At 48.4% G+C, this 21,090-nt stretch overlaps 1 protein-coding gene and 1 long non-coding RNA gene across 4 annotated transcripts in view; one reads left to right on the forward strand and one right to left on the reverse strand.

Annotated features, from left to right (window-relative positions):
• Window positions 1-21,090, reverse strand: part of LOC137351514 (single-stranded DNA-binding protein 2-like) — a 109,951-nt gene that overhangs the window by 31,953 nt on the left and 56,908 nt on the right. For 2 of the 3 annotated variants that reach the window (XM_068015984.1, XM_068015983.1), the window contains exon 5: window positions 1,953-2,042. The exons of the other annotated variant lie outside the window; for it this stretch is intronic. In XM_068015984.1, the coding sequence (XP_067872085.1) occupies window positions 1,953-2,042 (90 nt within the window). The remainder of the gene's footprint in view (window positions 1-1,952; window positions 2,043-21,090) is intronic. 3 annotated transcript variants of the gene reach the window in all.
• Window positions 2,154-19,364, forward strand: LOC137351515 (uncharacterized). Its single transcript, XR_010969511.1, has 2 exons — window positions 2,154-2,261; window positions 19,066-19,364. It is a non-coding gene; the product is annotated as an uncharacterized lncRNA (long non-coding RNA).

Consider the following 21,090-nt stretch of genomic DNA (forward strand, 5'->3'; position numbering starts at 1 on the left):
GAGAGAGAGCACAAAACACAGAAATCAACGAATCAGAGAGCACAAAACACAGATATCAGCGAATCAGAGAGAGAGCACAAAACACAGAAATCAGCGAATCAGAGAGAGAGCACAAAACACAGAAATCAGCGAATCAGAGAGAGAACACAAAACACAGAAATCAACGAATCAGAGAGCACAAAACACAGATATCAGCGAATCAGAGAGCACAAAACACAGATATCAGCGAATCAGAGAGAGAGCACAAAACACAGAAATCAACGAATCAGAGAGAGAGCACAAAACACATATCAGCGAATCAGAGAGAGAGCACAAAACACAGAAATCAGCGAATCAGAGAGCACAAAACACAGAAATCAACGAATCAGAGAGAGCACAAAACACAGAAATCAACGAATCAGAGAGAGCACAAAACACAGATATCAGCAAATCAGAGAGTACAAAACACAGATATCTGTGAATCAGAGAGAGCACAAAACACAGAAATCAGCGAATCAGAGAGAGCACAAAACACAGATATCAGCAAATCAGAGAGTACAAAACACAGATATCTGTGAATCAGAGAGAGCACAAAACACAGATATCAGCAAATCAGAGAGTACAAAACACAGATATCTGTGAATCAGAGAGAGCACAAAACACAGATATCTGTGAATCAGAGAGAGTACAAAACACATATCTATGAATCAGAGAGAGCACAAAACACAGATTTTAGCAAATCAGAGAGAGCACAAAACACAGAAATCAGCGAATCAGAGAGAGCACAAAACACAGATATCTGTGAATCAGAGAGAGCACAAAACACAGAAATCAGCGAATCAGAGAGAGCACAAAACACAGATATCTGTGAATCGGAGAGAGCACAAAACACAGAAATCAGCGAATCAGAGCACAAAACACAGATATCTGTGAATCAGAGAGAGCACAAAACACAGAAATCAGAGAGAATCAGAGAGAGCACAAACAGTCCACAGAATCAGAGAAAACATAAAACGTGGACAGCAGTTTGCAAGAGAGAGGGAAGAGAAACAGCAGAGTCAGATACTAGAGAGAGAACATACGATACAAAGAAAGTAGAAAGTGAGGGAGACGAGGATATCAGAAATTGTGCAAGACAGAGTTAACAGAGAGTGACAGAAGGATATAGATTGGAGAGAAGTGGATGAAAAAGAGAGGGCGAGGAGAGAGAAAACAAAGATGCCAGTAAGATTGATAAGAAGGATTGAAAGAGGAAGTGAGACAGAAGGAAGAGGGGGAGACAGAGATAGCAGAGAGGGAAGGTGGGAGATAAACAGCAGAGAGAAAGTGATACAGAGATAAGGAGAGGGAGAGAGTGAAAGAAAGAAGGAATGAGGGAGATAGAATTGAGAAAGAGAGAGGGACAACAAATAACATTGATCATTCCCCAGTACATCACCAGAGTGCCCGCTCTTCACCACTGATTCGACCAAAGCCAGTGTTGGCGGATATTCAACTACAGTGGGCATCGTAAACCAGCCCAGATCCTGTCATCTAGGCAGGTTGCAGCTGAGGTCATTGGATGGTAATGAGGAGCAGGAAGCTTTCACCCAGGGGTGCTGATACCCCCAAAGCCAACTCAGCCAAGAGTGTGGGTTCAACCCAGGCCCTTCCTGCTCGGTGGGGCTCAGTGCCAAACCGGGAATAACCGCCAGGAGGGGGGGGGAATAGAAACAGGTCATTTATTCCTGATCTCTGGATGGAAAGCTCGGCGTGGGGGTGGGAGGGAAGAAACAAATTCTGCAGAGCAGTTTCACCATGGTAAAGGCACGATATAAATACAAGTTATTGTTAGTTACAGGCTTGTGAACAGGCCGCTTCTCACTGTCTTAAAATGGTGCCCCGGGGCATTCCTTTTGTGCCCACCTCATGCAGCCCCACAGGTCCCATACCCTCTCCCTCTGTTATCTGTACAATGTTTAAGCTGAGAGTACCTGAAAGAAGCCAGGGGGCAGAGGCACACCCGGTGCCCCCTCACTGGGTGTCATGTTTCCCAGTACAGGACTCGGTGCGGCTGCTGCGCTCTGCGACAAAAACACAAGCAGCAATAAGTGAAAATCCACACTTCACAGCAGCTCTCCATGTCACAGTCAGACACCCACACACAGCAGAGGAATGCACTGAGTCACTGGTCACTGGTCACAACACAACCCAAAGGTCGTCACAGCACTCCACTTTAAAGGAGAGAGGCAACAATCTCGAACACCCAACAGCAAACAGAAAGAATCGCCACACACTATAGAGTGAGTCACAGACTGGAATCTAATTGAGGGGTTCGGGGGGGGGGGGTTATATATAGAATAACAGATACCCGGGAGCGAGATACAGACTGGAATCTAATTGAGGGGTTCAGGGGGGTTTATATATAGAATAACAGATACCCGGGAGTGAGTCACAGACTGGAATCTAATTGAGGGGTTCAGGGGGGTTTATATATAGAATAACAGATACCCGGGAGCGAGATACAGACTGGAATCTAATTGAGGGGTTCAGGGGGGTTTATATATAGAATAACAGATACCCGGGAGTGAGTCACAGACTGGAATCTAATCTAGGGGTTCAGGGGGTTTATATATAGAATAACAGATACCCGGGAGTGAGTCACAGACTGGAATCTAATCGAGGGGTTCGGGGGGGGGGGGTTATATATAGAATAACAGATACCCGGGAGCGAGATACAGACTGGAATCTAATTGAGGGGTTCAGGGGGGTTTATATATAGAATAACAGATACCCGGGAGTGAGTCACAGACTGGAATCTAATCTAGGGGTTCAGGGGGTTTATATATAGAATAACAGATACCCGGGAGTGAGTTACAGACTGGAATCTAATCTAGGGGTTCAGGGGGTTTATATATAGAATAACAGATACCCGGGAGTGAGTTACAGACTGGAATCTAATCGAGGGGTTCAGGGAGGTTTATATATAGAATAAGAGATACCCGGGAGTGAGTTACAGACTGGAATCTAATCGAGGGGTATGGGTGGTTTAGAGATAGAATAACAGATACCCGGGAATGTGGAGTATTGAATGTAAACTGTGTGTTCTAAGCTGCAACCTGTGTCACCTGACAATCTGGCATGTATTTTCAGGTTTAATTTTATCTTATTGTTTTGGGTTCACACTGATTCTCAGTTGCAGTCCACAGTGAAGGGCGGGGAATAGCAGACAGTGTCAGTCGATACTGAGGAATGTGGTTTAGTGTCACAGTGAGCCACGGCTTGGTGAATGTGTTAAACGCACACGCAGCCTAGTGGAAGGAAGATAACGCTATGTCTGCAAAACTCCTACGCAGGCACCATTCACATGAGTCTGTACCGCTCATATCCTCAGCCCTGCCCACCCCCTACCCACCCTCTGCCCCTACCCCTGCCCACCACTACCCTCTGTCCACCCCCTGTCCACCCTCTACCCCTACCCCCCACTACCCTCTGTCCACCCTCTACCCCTACCCACCACTACCCTCTGTCCACCCCCTACCCACCCTCTACCCCTACCCCTGCCCACCACTACCCTCTGTCCACCCCCTGTCCATCCTCTACCCCTACCCCCCACTACCCTCTGTCCACCCCATGCCCACCCTCTAACCCTACCCCTGCCCACCACTACCCTCTGTCCACCCCCTACCCACCCTCTACCCCTACCCCTGCCCACCACTACCCTCTGTCCACCCCCTGTCCACCCTCCACCCCTACCCCCCACTACCCTCTGTCCACCCTCTATCCCTACCCTCTGTCCACCCCCTGCCCACCCTCTAACCCTACCCCTGCCCACCACTACCCCCTGTCCACCCTCCACCCCTACCCCCCACTACCCTCTGTCCACCCTCTACCCCTACCCTCTGTCCACCACTACCCTCTATCCACCACTACCCTCTGTCCACCCTCTATCCCTACCCTCTGTCCACCCCCTGCCCACCCTCTAACCCTACCCCTGCCCACCTCTACCCTCTGTCCACCCTCTACCCCTGCCCCCCACTACCCTCTGTCCACCCCTACCCCCCACTATCCCTTACCCACCCCCTATCTCCTTCCCACCCCTACTCCATGCCCAACCCCTACCCCCCACTACTCCCCCTCCTCCAGTAACAGTCCCCAGGCTATGTATCACAGCACTCTCTGCTTCCTGCAACTCCCCAGCCAATCAGGGAATGTTTTATTGAGACCCAGCCATGCATACTAATCAGAAGAACATTGCAGCCGCTTTTTGGCAATTGTAACATTGACATCATCAGGGAATGCCTGAGAATCGCGCAGTGATTGTGAGGGCACAACACTGGGCACTGCCCTGAGCTCCATCGCCTGAGGGGCTGTTTGTCACACAGAAGTGTAGACAATGTAGCCAAGCCCCAGCACCCACCTCCCCAGACACATTCACATGCACTTGCCCATGTGTGCAGACATAGTGGCATTGTCACTGGTCTAGTAATCCAGAAGCATAGACCAATGTTCTGAGACATGGGTCTGAATCCCACCATGGCAGATGGTGAAATTTGTATACAATTTATAAAAACATGGCTTTAAAAAAAAAGCTAGTCTGATGTTGGGCGTGTAAACATTGTCGATTGTTGTAAAAACCCATTTGGGTTCACTAATGTCCTTTAGGGAAGGAAATCTGCCATCCTTACCTGGTCTGGCCTTCATGTGACTTCAGACTCCAGACCCACAGCAATGTGGTTGACTCTTACTTGCCCTCTGAAATGGCCTGGCAAGCCACTCAGTTAAACGCAGTTCGGGATTGGCAATAAATGCAGGCCTAGCTGGTGATGCCCACATCCCATGAACCAATAAGAAAAAAAAAAGCCACACAAACATAGATACACATAGACATAGAGACAGACAGACACAGAGAGCGAGAGACACACACGCACAGGGAGAGAGATACATATACATACAGAGAATCACACATGCACAGACATAAAACACAAGTATACACACATTGCACACGCAGTTATACACACACCACACACTCAGACTACTCTAACACTGGGTTTGTCCTCACCTACTCTGCCCAATTGAGCCTGTGGCCACCTAGCCCACTCTCTAATTGGACTCAATCCTGATCGAACGTGATTCCAGTCTTGCTAAATCAGGAACAAAATCAAGGCAGAAAGAGGGAGAAAAACCCCAAAAGCTGCTTGACTCGGAGTTTGACTTTTCCCATTCAGCTCTCAACAATCAACTCTCCACACTTCACTTCACTAACCAGTGGTGTATTCAAAATTATTAAAAATTGATCAGGACAGAGACACATCAAGAGCTGTTTCTTCCTGTCTTTCGCAAAATCCATCTCTTAGTCAGGTGAACGGGCACTGCACTGCCAGTAACCATAGTAACCCCAGGTTCTTATGCCTCTCAAGTGCCCATTAAAACCCTTCACCTGTCAATCATTCATGGCCCCAAGAGTCAGGTCTGTATCACTAGCTTACCGGAGCTTGCAGTGTATCTAAAACTACAATTCAAATTACAGCTAACACATGGTCTGTATCTTTTAAAGACACAATGATCCCTTCATCTAACCAAGGCTCTTAGTTCAGCTTTATTTCTTTATTCATTCATTGGATGTGGGTGTCGCATTTATTTCCCATCCCTAATTGCCCTTGAGAAGGTGGTGATGAGCTGCCTTCTTGAACCGCTGCAGTCCATGTGGGTTAGGTACACTCACAGTGCTGTTAGGAAGGGGGTTCCAGGATTTTGACCCAGTGACAGTGAAGGAATGGCGATATAGTTCCAAGTCAGGATGGTGTGTGACTTGGAGGGGAACTTGCAGGTGGTGGTGTTCCCATACATCTGCTGCCCTTGTCCTTCTAGGTGGTAGAGGTAGCAGGTTTGGAAGGTGCTGTCGAAGGAGCCTTGGTGATTTGCTGCAGTGCATCTTGTAGATGGTACACACTGCTGCCACTGTACGTCAGTGGTGGAGGGAGTGAATGTTTGTAGATGGGGTGTCAATCAAGCGGGCTGCTTTGTCCTGGATGGTGTCGAGCTTCTTGAGTGTTGTTGGAGCTGCACCCATCCAGACAAGTGGAGAGTATTCCATCACACTCCTGACTTGTGCCTTGTATATAGTGGTCAGGCTTTGGGGAGTCAGGAGGTGAGTTACTCGCTGCAGAATTTCTAGCCTCTGACCTGCTCTTGTAGCCACAGTATTTCAGCAAAAAAATGGAAAAATAAATGTCACCAATTTTCTCTGTCAGAATCTGTAACATTCACTTTCATTGGATTCCCATCCTAACTACCTTGAAGATCCTGACTGTTGCTAGGGGGCCATGGAAAGTACCCTTTCTTCATTGCATCAGGTTGCCCTGGCCCCTCCTCTTCCAAGGGAATTGAGCCCGTTCAACTCACCCAACCTCTACCCCAACTAAGATCAAATATTTCATCAAAGGACACTAAACTTGGGCTTCACTGGTCAGTGGGGATCAGTTGGTCTGGGTCAGTGCGGGTGGGTCTGGGTCGGTGCGGGTGGGCCTGGGTCGGTGCGGGTCAGTGGGCCTGGGTCGGTGCGGGTCAGTGGGCCTGGGTCGGTGCGGGTCAGTGGGCCTGGGTCGGTGCGGGTCAGTGGGCCTGGGTCGGTGCGGGTCAGTGTGGGCGGGCGTGGGCGGGCGTGGGCGGGCGTGGGCGGGCGTGGGCGGGCGCGAGTCAGCGTGGGCAGGCGCGAGTCAGCGTGGGCGGGCGCGAGTCAGCGTGGGCGGGCGCGAGTCAGCGTGGGCGGGCGCGAGTCAGTGTCGGTCAGTATGGGTAGATGTGGGCGGGTGTGGGTCAGTGTGGGCGGGTGTGGGTGGGTGTGGGTCAGTGTGGGTGGGTGTGGGTCAGTGTGGGCGGGTGTGGGTCAGTGTGGGCGGGTGTGGGTCAGTGTGGGCGGGTGTGGGTCAGTGTGGGCGGGTGTGGGTCAGTGTGGGCGGGTGTGGGTCAGTGTGGGCGGGTGTGGGTCAGTGTGGGCGGGTGTGGGTCAGTTTGGGCGGGTGTGGGTCAGTTTGGGCGGGTGTGGGTCAGTTTGGGCGGGTGTGGGTCAGTTTGGGCGGGTGTGGGTCAGTTTGGGCGGGTGTGGGTCAGTTTGGGCGGGTGTGGGTCAGTTTGGGCGGGTGTGGGTCAGTTTGGGCGGGTGTGGGTCAGTTTGGGCGGGTGTGGGTCAGTTTGGGCGGGTGTGGGTCAGTGTGAGTCAGCGTGGGCGGGTGTGAGTCAGTGTCGGTCAGTATGGGTAGATGTGGGCGGGTGTGAGTCAGTGTGGGCGGGTGTGGGTCAGTGTGAGTCAGCGTGGGCGGGTGTGAGTCAGTGTGGGCGGGTGTGAGTCAGTGTCGGTCAGTATGGGTAGATGTGGGCGGGTGTGAGTCAGTGTGGGCGGGTGTGGGTCAGTGTGGGCGGGTGTGGGTCAGTGTGAGTCAGCGTGAGGGGGTGTGGGTCAGTGTGAGTCAGCGTGAGGGGGTGTGGGTCAGTGCGAGTTGGTGTGGATCAGTATGGGTGGGTGTAGGTCAGCGTGAGTGGGCGTGGGTCAACGTGAGTGAGTATGGGTCAGTGTGAGGGGGTGTGGGTCAGTGAGAGTTGGTGTGGATCAGTATGGGTGGGTGTAGGTCAGGATGAATGAGTGTGGGTCAGCGTGAGTGGGCGTGGGTCAGCGTGAATGAGTATGGGTCAGTGTGGGTGGATGTGGGTCAGTGTAGATCAGTGTGAGTGGGTGTGGGTGGGTGTGGGTCTGTATAGGGTGGGTGTGTGTCAGTGTGGGTGCGTGTGGGTCAATGTGGGTGCGTGTGGGTGAGTGCGGGTCATTGTGGGTCAGTGTGAGTTGGTGTGGGTCAGTATGGGTGGGTTTGGGTCAGGGTGAATGAGTGTGGATCAGTGTGAGTTGGTGTGGATCAGTGTGAGCTGGTGTGGATCAGTATGGGTGGGTGTAGGTCAGGATGAATGAGTGTGGGTCAGTGTGAGTGGGTATGGATCAGCGTGAGTGGGTGTGGGTCAGGGTGAATGAGTATGGCTCAGTGTGAGTGGGTGTGGGTCAGTGTAGATCAGTGCGAGTGGGTGTGGGTCAGTGTGGGTGGGTGTGGGCCAGTGTGGGTGCGTGTGGATGGGTGGGGTCAGTATGGGTGGGTGTGGGTCAGTGTAGATCAGTGTGAGTGGGTGTGGATCACTATGGATGGGTGTGGTCAGCACCATAAGAGGGGATGCCACCGTGTACAGGGCCATCATTTGAAACATTATTAAAAACAAAATGTTTTACTGGTCCAAAATCCTTTTAGCTCATTAATCAAAGATTTTACTGTGTAACTGTACAGAGTCACTGTTTATTCAGGGTGAGGGTCACTCACTGTGTAACTGTACAGAGTCACTGTTTATTCAGGGTGAGGGTCACATACTGGGTAATTGTACAGAGTCGCTGTTTATTCAGTGTGAGGGTCACTCACTGTGTAACTGTACAGAGTCACTGTTTATTCAGTGTGAGGATCACTCACTGTGTAACTGTACAGAGTCACTGTTTATTCAGTGTGAGGATCACTCACTGTGTAACTGTACAGAGTCACTGTTTATTCAGGGTGAGGGTCACTCACTGTGCAACTGTACAGAGTCACTGTTTATTCAGGGTGAGGGTCACTCACTGTGCAACTGTACAGAGTCACTGTTTATTCAGGGTGAGGGTCACTCACTGTGTAACTGTACAGAGTCACTGTTTATTCAGGGTAGGGTCACTCACTGTGTAACTGTACAGAGTCACTGTTTATTCAGGGTAGGGTTCACTCATTGTGTAACTGTACCGAGTTACCTTTTATTCAGGGTGAGGGTCACTCACTGTGTAACTGTACCGAGTTACCTTTTATTCAGGGTGAGGGTCACTCACTGTGTAACTGTACAGAGTCACTGTTTATTCAGGGTAGGGTTCACTCATTGTGTAACTGTACAGAGTCACTGTTTATTCAGGGTGAGGGTCACTCACTGTGTAACTGTACAGAGTCACTGTTTATTCAGCAGGGTAAGTATTCTGATGAATGACAGCAAACCAGAGGAAATAAACTGTGACTCATGAGTGATATTTTATGACCAGAAATTCAGTGAGTATAAGAATCCCTCACACTGCCCATTCAATTGATATATTTATAGTATCAATACAGGAGGCTTTTGCTTATGCATGAAATAAGTAGAATGAATTACAGCTCGACAGAGTACAGATTTAACAGCGTATTTAACTCAGGGAATTTGGTGAGTGAGGGAATTTGGTGCAGTGAAGGAGGAGGTGCTTTTCTGGTCTTTTGCAAGACAAGGAGTGGCCTGAGTGAGGGAGCGGGAGACAGCGAGACCTGGTGAGTAGCTGATAAATATTTCTACATAATAATCTAGAAAGTAAAGGAATAGCAGGGAACCTCAGCCCCATGGAATGCACATCCCATACATAGGAACATAGGAAATAGGGGCAGGAATGGCTATTTGGCCCTTTGAGTCTGCTCCCCATTCAACTAAATCATGGTCGATGATCTACCTCAACACCATTTTCCCGCACTATCCCATATCCCTTGATATCTTTAATATCTAGAAAGCTATTGATCTCTGTCTTGAACATGCTCAATGACTCAGCCTCCACTGCCCTCTAGGGTAGAGAATTCCACAGATTTACTGCCCTCAGAGTGAAGAAATGCCTCCTCATCTCAGTCCTAAATGGACTGACTACCTCTTATTCTGAGACTATGTCCCCTTGTTCGAGACTCACTAGCCAGGGGAAACATCCTTCCTGCATCTACCCTGTCGATCTCTAAGAATTTTCTATGCTTCAATGAGAGCAACTCTCATTCTTCTAAACTGTAGGGAATATAGGCCCAGTCTCCTCAATTTTGCCTCATAGGACAATCCCATGATCCCAGGGATCAGTCTGATGAACCTTCATTGTACTTCCTCTATGGCAGGTATATCCTTCCTTAGGTAAGGAGACTTAAACTGTTCACAATACTCCAGTTGTGGTCTCACCAAGGCTTTAAACAACTGCAGCAAGAATTCCTCACTCCTGTACTCAAATCCTTTTTCAATAAAGGCCAACATACCATTTGCCTTCCTAATTGCTTGCTGCACCTGCATGTTAGCTTTCAGTGACTAATGAACAAGGACACCCAGGTCCCTTTGGACATCAACACTTCCCAATCTCTCATCATTTAATAAATACTCTGCATTTCTGTTTTTCCTACCGAAGTGGATAACTTGACATTTTTCCACATTATATTCCATCTGCCATGTTCTTTCTCACTCATTTAGCCTGTCTAAATCCCCATGAAGCCTTTTTGCATCCTCCTTACAAGTCACATTCCCACCTATGTTTTGTGTCATTAGCAAACTTGGAAATATTACATTTGGTCCCCACATCCATATCATTGATATAGATTGTGAATAGCTGGGGCCCAAGCACTGATCCTCAATCCATGCCAGTAAATTACCCCCAATCCCAAGTGTTCTAATTTTGTTCATGAACCTCCTGTGTGGGACCTTATCGAAAGCCTTCATAAATTCCAAATACACTACATCCAATGGTTCGCCCTTATCTATTCTGCTAGTTACATCCTCAAAAAACTCTTACAAGTTTGTTAAACATGATTTCCCTTTCATAAATCCATGTTGACTCTGCCCAATCCTACCATTATTTTCTAAGTGTCCATCCAGTTTTTACATCCTTTATAATAGATCCTAGCATTTTCCCTACTACTGATGTCAGGCTGACAGGTCTGTAGAATTGTTCCAGAATCTATAGAATTTTGGAAGATGATCACCAATGCATTCACTATCTCTGCAGTCACCTCTTTCAACACTCTGGCATATGAGAAATTCTCAATGCTCCTTGTGGCCTGTACAACCAGCAGCTCGAGCTCTGGATTTCGGAGTTTGAGTGGCGGCTAGATTCACTACGCGGCATGCGTGAAGCTGAGAATTTCGTTGATACCATGTTTCTGGAGGTGGTCACCCTGCAGTTTAAAAATGTACAGGCAGAGAGGGAATGGGTGACCACCAGAAGGACAAGGAGGACCAGGTAGGAAGTGCAGGGAGGACCAGACAGGCAGGCCAGGGACCCCATGAGTGCATCTCACTTTCCAACTGGTATTCAGTTCTGAATACTGGTGAGAGTGATGGTTCCTCCGGGGAGTGCAGGCAGAGCCAAGTCCATGGCACCATCAGTGGCTCAGCTGCACAGAGCGGAGAATGAAGAGTGGAAGAGAAATAGTGAGAGGGAATTCGCTAGTGAGGGGAACAGACAGGTGCTGCTGCAGCTGCAGACATGACTCCAGGATGGTATGCTGCCTCCCTGGTGCCAGAATCAAGGATGTCATTGAGTGACTGCAGGACATTGTGAGGGGCGAAGGTGAACAGCCAGAGGTCGTGGTCCATATTGACACCAATGACACAGGCAGAAAGAGGGCTGAGGTCCTGAAGGCAGAGTTTAGGGAACTAGGAGAGAGACTGAAAAGCAGGACCTCAAAGGCAGTAATCTCTGAATTATTCCTGGTGCCATGTGCTACTGAGTTCAGTAATAGGAAGATAGAGCTAATGTGGCTGGAGAGATGGTGCAGGAGGGAGGACTTTAGATTCCTGAGGCATTGGGACCACTTCTCGGGGAGGTGGGACCTGTACAAGTCGATGGGTTGCAGCTCAACAAAGCCAGGACCAATATCCTCGCCGGAGGTTTTGCTCGTGCCCGTTGGGAACGGTTTAAACTAGCTGGGCAGGGGAATGCGAACCTGAGAGTAGGTTCAGAAGGGAGAGAAGAAAAGTTGGAAATGGAAGGCAGAAAATTAGTAAGCGCGTTTGGAAAGCAGAGGAAATAAAGGCTGGAAAATTGACAACAAAGGAGTTTGGCACTGCTAAATGGTATGTATATACTTCAATGCAAGAAGTTGAGGGAATAAAACAGTTGAGTTGAAAGCACAGATTGACATGTAGGAGTATAATATTATAACTATTACTGAGACGTGGCTAAAAGGGCAGGAATGGCAGCTCAACATTCTTGGTCACAGGGTTTTTCAGATGAGATAAAGAGGGGGATAAAATATATAATATAGATTCTGGAACTATTCCTACAGATTGGAAGGTAGCAAATGTCAGCCCACTATTTAAGAAGAGAGGGAGCAAGAAAGTGGAGAACTATAGACCAGTTAGCCTTACATCAGTAGTAGAGAAAATGCTAGAATCTATTCTAAAGGATGTGATAAAAGGACACTTGGATAATAATGAAATGATTGGGCAGAGTCAACATGGATTTATGAATGGGAAATCATGTTTGATGAACCTGTTGGAGCTTTTTGAGGATGAATTGATAAAGGGGAGTTGGTGGACGTGGTATACTTGGATTTTCAGAAGGCTTTTGATAAAGTCCCCCACAGGAGGTTGGTTAGCAAAATTAAAGCACATGGGATAGGAGGTAATATACTGGCATGGATTAAGGATTGGTTAACAAGCAGAAAACAGAGAGTAGGAATGAACGGGCCATTCTTGCATTGACAGGCTGTGACTAGTGGGGTGCGGCAGGGATCAGTACTTGGGCCCCAGCTGTTCACAATATATATCAATGATTTGGATGTGGGGACCAAATGTAATATTTCCAAGTTCGCAGATGACACAAAACTAGGTGGGAATGTGTGTTGTGAGGAAGATGCAAAGTGGCTTCAAGGGGATTTGGACAGACTTAGTGAGTGGGTAAGAATGTGGCAGATGGAATATAATGTGGAAAAATGTGAGGTCATCCATTTTGGTAGGAGGAATAGATGTGCAGAGTATTTCTTAAATTGTAAGAGATTAGAAAGTGTAGATGTACAAAGGGACCTGGGTGTCCTCGTCAATAAGCCACTGAAAGCTAATATGCAGGTACAGCAAGACATTAGGAAGGCTAATGGTATGCTAGCCTTTATCGCAAGAGGATTTGAGTATAGGAGTAGTGAAGGTTTGCTTCAATTATATAGAAGCTTGGTTGGACCGCACCTGGAGTAGTGTGTGCAGTTTTGGTCCCCTTACCTTAGGAAAGATATTATTGCCATAGAGGGAGTGCAACAAAGGTTCACCAGACTTGTTCCTGGGATGGTGGGACTGTCCTATGAAGAGAGATTGGGGAAACTGGGCCTGTATTCTCTAGAGTTTCGAAGAATGAGAGGTGATCTCATTGAAACCTACAAAATACTTAAAGGGATAGACAGAGTAGATGCAGGTAAGATGTTTCCCCTGGTTGGGGAGTCTAGAACCAGGGGACACAATTTCAAAATAAGGGGGAAGCCACTTAGGACCGAAATGAGGAGAAATTTCTTTACTCAGAGGTTGTGAATCTTTGGAATTCTCCAGCCCAGTGGGCTGTGGAAGCTCAGTCATTGAGTATGTTTAAAGCAGAGATTGACAGATTTCTAAATACCAATGACATAAAGGGATATGGGAATAGTGTGGGGAAAAAGGCATTAAAGTGAATGATCAGCCATGATCGTATTGAATGGTGGAGAAGGCTTGATGGGCTGAATGGCCTACTCCTGCTCCTATGTTCCTAAAAAAAGGAAGGGGGTTTCAATATTGATTAAAGAAACAATTATAGCTGTGAGGAGAAATTATATGGTAGAAGGATCATCAATTGAGGCCATATGGGTTGAACTGAAGAACAAAAAAGGGGCAATCACTCTATCAGGAGTGTACTATGGACCTCAAACAAACAGTCAGAGGGAGATAAATGAGCAAATATGTAGGCAAATCTCTGAGAAGTGCAAAAACAATAGGGCAGTAATAGTGGGGGATTTCAACCACCCCAATATTAACTGGGAGAGAATTAGTATGAAAGGCACAGAGGGAGCAGAATTCTTAAAATGCGTTTATAAGAACCTTTTTAACCAGTACGTAGCAAGCCCAACAAGAGAGGCAGTTCTGGACATAGTTTTAGAGAACGAAGCTGTGCAGCTAGACAGAGTATCAGTTGGGGAGCACTTTGGTGGAAGAGATCATAATTCAGATGGATTTCGGGTAGTCACGGAAAAGGACAAAGATAGACCAGGAATAAAAGTTCCCAATTGGGAAAAATTAATTTTACTGAGCTAAATGTGATTTAGCCAAAGTTGACTAGACACAGCTACTTGAAGGCAAATCAGTGCCAGATCAGTGGAAGGCATTCAAGGAAGACAATAGTGAGGGTTCTGAGCAAGTATGTGCCCTTAAAGAAAAAGGGTGGGATGAACAAATCCAGAGCTCCCTGGATGTCAAAAGGTTTAAAGAAGAGGATAAAGAAAAAATGGAAACTTATGACAGATACCAAGGGCACAATACTGCAGAAAACCTCGAGGAGTATAAAAAGTGTAGGGGTGAAATTAAAAAGGAAATTAGGATAGCAACGAGAGGGCATGAAAACATATTGGTAAGTAAAATCAAGGAAAACCCAAAGTTTTTTTATAAACACATAAGGAGCAAGAGGATAACTAAAGAAAGAGTAGGGCCTATTCAGGACCATAAGGGTAACGTGTGTGTAGAGGCAGGGGTCGTTACAATGAAAGAGTGTGAGATATCTTTGAAAGTGGATAAAACCCCAGGTCCTGAGAAAATGTATCCTCAGCTGTTAAGGGAAGCAAGTGAATAAATAGTGGAGGCTCTGACCATCATTTTCTAATCCTCTCTGGCTACAGGTGTGGTGCCAGAGAACAGCTAACATTGTACCATTGTTTAGAAAGGGAGAAATGGATAGACTGAGTAATTACAGGCCACTCAGCCTAACCTTGTTGGTGGGAAAATTATTGGAATTAAATTCTGAGGGATAGGATAAATATTCATTTAGAAAGACACGGATTAATCAAAGACAGTCAGCATGGATTTGTTAAGGGAAGGTCATGAGTGACTAACATGATTAAATTTTTTGAGGAGGTAACAAGGAGGGTTGATGAGGGTAGCACATTTGATGTAGTCTATATGGATATTAGCAAGGCTTTTAATAAGGTCCCACATGACAGACTGGTCATGAAAGTAAAAGCGCAAGGATCCAAGGCAAAGTGGCAAGTTGGATCCAAAATTGGCTCAGAGGCAGGAAGCAAAGGTCAATGAATGTTTTTGTGATTGGACGGCTGTTTCCAATGGGGTTCTGCAGGGCTCAGTACTAGGTCCCTTGCTTTTTGCGGTATATATCAATGATTTGGACTTGAATGTAGGGGGTATGATTAAGAAGTTTGCAGACGATACAAGAATTGGCCATATGGTTGAAAATGAAGAAAAAAGCTGTAGACTGCAGGAAGACATGAATGGACTGGTCAGGTGGGCGGAACAGTGGCAAATGGGGTTCAACTGGAGAAGTGTGAGGTAATGCATTTGGGGAAGGCTAACAAGGCAAGGGAATACACAATAAATAATAGGATACTGAGGTGTAGAGGAACAGAGGGACCTTGGAGTGCATGTCCACAGATCCCTGAAGGTGGCTGTACAGATAGATAAGATAGTCAAGAAGGCATACGGGATACTTGCCTTTATTAGCCGAGGCATAGACTACAAGAGCTGGGAGGTTATGCTGGAACTGTATAAAACACTAGTTAGGACACAGCTGGAGTACTGTGTGCAGCTCTGGTCACCGCACTATAGGAAAGATGTGATTGCACTAGACAGGGTACAGAGGAGATTTACAAGGATGTTGCGGAGAAGTTCCGAAGAAGGGTCACTGACCCGAAACGTTAACTCTGCTTCTCTTTCCACTGATGCTGCCAGACCTGCTGAGTGGTTCCAGCATTTCTTGTTTTTATTTCAGATTTCCAGCATCTGCAGTATTTTGCTTTTATTTACAAGTATGTTGCCTGGACTGGAGAATTTCAGTTATGAGGAAAGATTGGATAGGCTAGGGTTGTTTTTTTTTGTAATAGAGGAGGCTGAGGGAAGAGCTAATTGAAGTGGATAAAATTACGAGGGGTCTAGATAGAGTGGACAGGAAGGCCCTATTCCCCTTGGTTGAGGGGTCCATAACCAGGGGGCATAGATTTTGGGTAAGAGGTAGGTTTAGAGGGAATTTGAGGGATAATTATTTCACCCAGAGGGTGGTGGGAATCTCGAATTTACTGCCTGAAAGTGTGGTAGAGGCAGAAACCCTCATAATATTTAAAAAGTACTTGGATATGCACTTGAAGTGTTGCAACCTACAAAGCCACGGACCAAGAGCTGGAAAGTGGGATTAAGCTGGATGGCTACTTGTTGGCTAGTGTGGACACGATGGGCTGAATGGCCTCCTTCCGTGCTGTAAATTTCTATGATTCTATGAAAGGTTTCTATGATTCAGTGACTAACAGAGTGTTATGCTGAGTCACATAAGGAGATCTTAGGACAGATGACCAAAGCTTCGCCAGAGAGACAGGTTTTAAGGAGCATCTTAAAGGAGGAGAGAAAGGCAGAGAGCTCTAGGTAGGCAGTTCCGGAGCGTAGCGGTTCAGCAGTTGGAGAGGTGGCCATCAATGGTGCTGCGATGGAAATCGAGGATGCACAAGAGGCTAGATTTGGACTACAGGAGTGGAACTGAAAATGGTGGTCGGATCAGAAAAGGATTTCTGGGATGAGGAAGACATGAGCCTGTGGTGTGCACATTTCTGCTGTGGGACGTGTTCAAACCCAGGTTCTGTCTGTAACAATGCTGGGGGAGGGCGGGGTCGGGGAGTTGAGGAAGAGGCGGACCAGAGATTCGTCCCACCTCAGACTGGTGGGAGGGGATGTGGAAGGGATGGGGGAGTACGCGTGGGTGGGGATTTGGGGGTAGGGGGCGCGATGGCAGCAGAGACCCTCTAGATCATTCAGATGACATGGCCCTGCTCCTTGGCAATTGCAGCATCAATCAGGGAAATTAGTTACGAACAAACAAATGTGTCGGGAAAGACACAGATTCACAGCATTGATCATGAGGCAGAGCACAGGGCAGGTTGCCTGCTTATAGTAAGTAGCCAAGAGCGAACTTAACGCTTTCACATCTGAATATCTAATTGCGGATCTGAAACACGGTTCCAAATAATGTTTTCCCTGAGTCCCAACATCTCCACTCCAATCTCACTGTAGCAAACCCCATAAACAACCCCCTCAAATTACTCCCATTCTCGCTACCAGATCTGTCCCCACCAGTACTGTACCCCAGTGTTATACAGCGACAGACCTGTCCCCACCAGTACTGTACCCCAGTGTTATACAGCGACAGACCTGTCCCCACCAGTACTGTACCCCAGTGTTATACAGTGACAGACCTGTCCCCACCAGTACTGTACCCCAGTGTTATACAGCGACAGACCTGTCCCCACCAGTACTGTACCCCAGTGTTATACAGCGACAGACCTGTCCCCACCAGTACTGTACCCCAGTGTTACACAGTGACAGACCTGTCCCCACCAGTACTGTACCCCAGTATTATATAGTGACAGATGTGTCCCCACCAGTACTGTACCCCAGTGTTATACAGTGACAGATCTGTCCCCACCAGTACTGTACCCCAGTGTTATACAGTGACAGATCTGTCCCCACCAGTACTGTACCCCAGTGTTATACAGTGACAGACCTGTCCCCACCAGTACTGTACCCCAGTGTTATACAGTGACAGATGTGTCCCCACCAGTACTGTACCCCAGTGTTATACAGTGACAGACGTGTCCCCACCAGTACTGTACCCCAGTGTTATACAGTGACAGACCTGTACCCACCAGTACTGTATCCCAGTGTTATACAGTGACAGATCTGTCCCCACCAATACTGTACCCCAGTGTTATACAGTGACAGACCTGTCCCCACCAGTACTGTACCCCAGTGTTATACAGTGACAGACCTGTCCCCACCAGTACTGTACCCCAGTGTTATACAGCGGCAGACCTGTCCTCACCAGTACTGTATCCCAGTGTTATACAGTGACAAATGTGTCCCCACCAATACTGTACCCCAATGTTATACAGTGACAGACCTGTACCCACCAGTACTGCACCCCAGTGTTATACAGTGACAGACCTGTCCCCACCAGTACTGTACCCCAGTGTTATACACTGACAGACCTGTCCCCACCAGTACTGTACCCCAGTGTTATACACTGACAGACCTGTCCCCACCAGTACTGTACCCCAGTATTATATAGTGACAGATGTGTCCCCACCAGTACTGTACCCCAGTGTTATACACTGACAGACCTGTCCCCACCAGTACTGTACCCCAGTATTATATAATGACAGATGTGTCCCCACCAGTACTGTACCCCAGTGTTATACACTGACAGACCTGTCCCCACCAGTACTGTACCCCAGTGTTATACACTGACAGACCTGTCCCCACCAGTACTGTACCCCAGTATTATATAGTGACAGATGTGTCCCCACCAGTACTGTACCCCAGTATTATATAGTGACAGATGTGTCCCCACCAGTACTGTACCCCAGTGTTATGCAGTGATAGACCTGTCCCCACCAGTACTGTACCCGTGTTACACAGTGACAGACCTGCCCCCACCAGTACTGTACCCCAGTGTTATACACTGACAGACCTGTCCCCACCAGTACTGTACCCCAGTGTTATGCAGTGATAGATTAATACCGCAGCGACAGTCAGTGTCGGTGAAACCCGTATCCCAGCAGCAGTCCTTGTCTTTAGGAGAAATGGGGAAGAGACTGTTGGACACAATCTTCGATTGTTTGAGACAGTTTTATTTCCTCCCAGACTGCTTTAGCGAAGCAGAATAACTGGCGTGAGAAAAGAGGGTCAGCAGAGAGTTAATGAGGAGGAAGTTGTGAAGGAGATTAAACCCCGGTCATTAAAAACCGGAGGGAAACCCTCAAACTTTACCCGAACTATAATATATTTACGCAATCAGTCCAATCTCTTCCAACACTCAGTGTGAAACGAGAAGCATGGAGGTCAAAGAAACCATCCACCAACCAGCTACAAACCAGCTAAAGCCGCAGTCAGACAATTCCATTTACTCTCAATTAGAAAATGATCCCGTGCTCACCGAGTCTAACCCGGGTCAGGTCGCATATTAACCGGGATCGCAAAGGAAGGGCAAGTCTGACTGCACAGACCCGTCTCTGACACGAACAAGTGTACAATTAATTGGCCTGAATTAATGGTGTTATTTGTCAACAGGCAGAAAATAGCAGCGGTTCAGTTCTGCAAGTTCCAGGCAGCAGTCCTGGAGTTCAGAGTCCACAGCAGGCTGAGACACCTCAATCTCCACCATGGCATCAACTACATCCACAATCATAATGCTTATTACATACAGCAATAAAAGAAAGACTTGCATCTCCATAGCGCCTTTCACCACCTCAGGGCATCCCAGCCAATGAGGTACAGATGAAGAACACTTGCTGTAGTGAGATGCCCCAGGGGACCTGTACCCAAGTGAGGGTTGGTTGATGAGGGGACAAATAAATGATCTTTATTTATATTTGACGTAAAGTTTTTACTTAATCTGCAGGCCAGTTTCCTCTCTCCCTGTGACAGCTCATCCCTCACATTGTCACCGATATTGTAAGCAGCACGTGGCACAGAGTGTTAATGTAACTAGTAATGTAGCCATTCTCTCTCTCAATGTCTCTCTCTGTTCTCCCTCTCTTTCCCTTTCCCTCTCTCTCTGCTCCTGTTTAACACAATTAATCACCATGCGCGGTGGGGGTGGCGGGGGAGCTGCGAATTGAGTCCTGCTATTCGCTGCTTTAAAGCGGTGTCTCCTCCCCCGCTGCTCCCTGGGGACCGAGGCTCACAAACAGTGTATGGGGGGGATGGGCATCTTCACATTGCCACAGGCATCCTTCAGGTCCTAGCGCCCATCACGTTGCAGTAACCCTAATAATTTGTAAATAAACATTCCACACGCACCGACTCTCACTGGGGGACGGGTTCCACACACACTGACCCTCACTGGGGTACAGACCCACACACACTGACCCTCACTGGGGTACGGGTTCCACACACACTGACCCTCACTGGGGTACAGACCCACACACACTGACCCTCACTGGGGTACAGGTTCCACACACACTGACCTTCACTGGGGTACAGACCCACACACACTGACTCTCACTGGGGTACGGGTTCCACACACGCTGACTCTCACTGGGGTACGGGTTCCACACACGCTGACTCTCACTGGGGTACGGGTTCCACACACGCTGACTCTCACTGGGGTACGGGTTCCACACACGCTGACTCTCACTGGGGTACGGGTTCCACACACGCTGACTCTCACTGGGGTACGGGTTCCACACACGCTGACTCTCACTGGGGTACGGGTTCCACACACGCTGACTCTCACTGGGGTACGGGTTCCACACACGCTGACTCTCACTGGGGTACGGGTTCCACACACGCTGACTCTCACTGGGGTACGGGTTCCACACACGCTGACTCTCACTGGGGTACGGGTTCCACACACGCTGACTCTCACTGGGGTACGGGTTCCACACACGCTGACTCTCACTGGGGTACGGGTTCCACACACACTGACGCTCACTGGGGTACGGGTTCCACACACACTGACGCTCACTGGGGTACGGGTTCCACACACACTGACTCTCACTGGGGTACAGATCCACACACACTGACTCTCACTGGGGTACGGGTTCCACACACACTGACCCTCACTGGGGTACAGACCCACACACACTGACCCTCACTGGGGTACGGGTTCCACACACACTGACCCTCACTGGGGTACAGACCCACACACACTGATTCTCACTGGGGTACAGACCCACACACACTGACCCTCACTGGGGTACGGGTTCCACACACACTGACCCTCACTGGGGTACGGGTTCCACACACACTGACCCTCACTGGGGTACGGGTTCCACACACACTGACCCTCACTGGGGTACAGACCCACACACGCTGACCCTCACTGGGGGACGGGTTCCACACACGCTGACCCTCACTGGGGGACGGGTTCCACACACGCTGACCCTCACTGGGGGACGGGTTCCACACACGCTGACCCTCACTGGGGTACGGGTTCCACACACGCTGACCCTCACTGGGGTACGGGTTCCACACACGCTGACCCTCACTGGGGTACGGGTTCCACACACGCTGACCCTCACTGGGGTACGGGTTCCACACACGCTGACTCTCACTGGGGTACGGGTTCCACACACGCTGACTCTCACTGGG

Source organism: Heterodontus francisci, chromosome 36 (genome assembly GCF_036365525.1).
Source record: "Heterodontus francisci isolate sHetFra1 chromosome 36, sHetFra1.hap1, whole genome shotgun sequence".
NCBI classification, from domain to species: Eukaryota; Metazoa; Chordata; class Chondrichthyes; order Heterodontiformes; family Heterodontidae; genus Heterodontus; species Heterodontus francisci.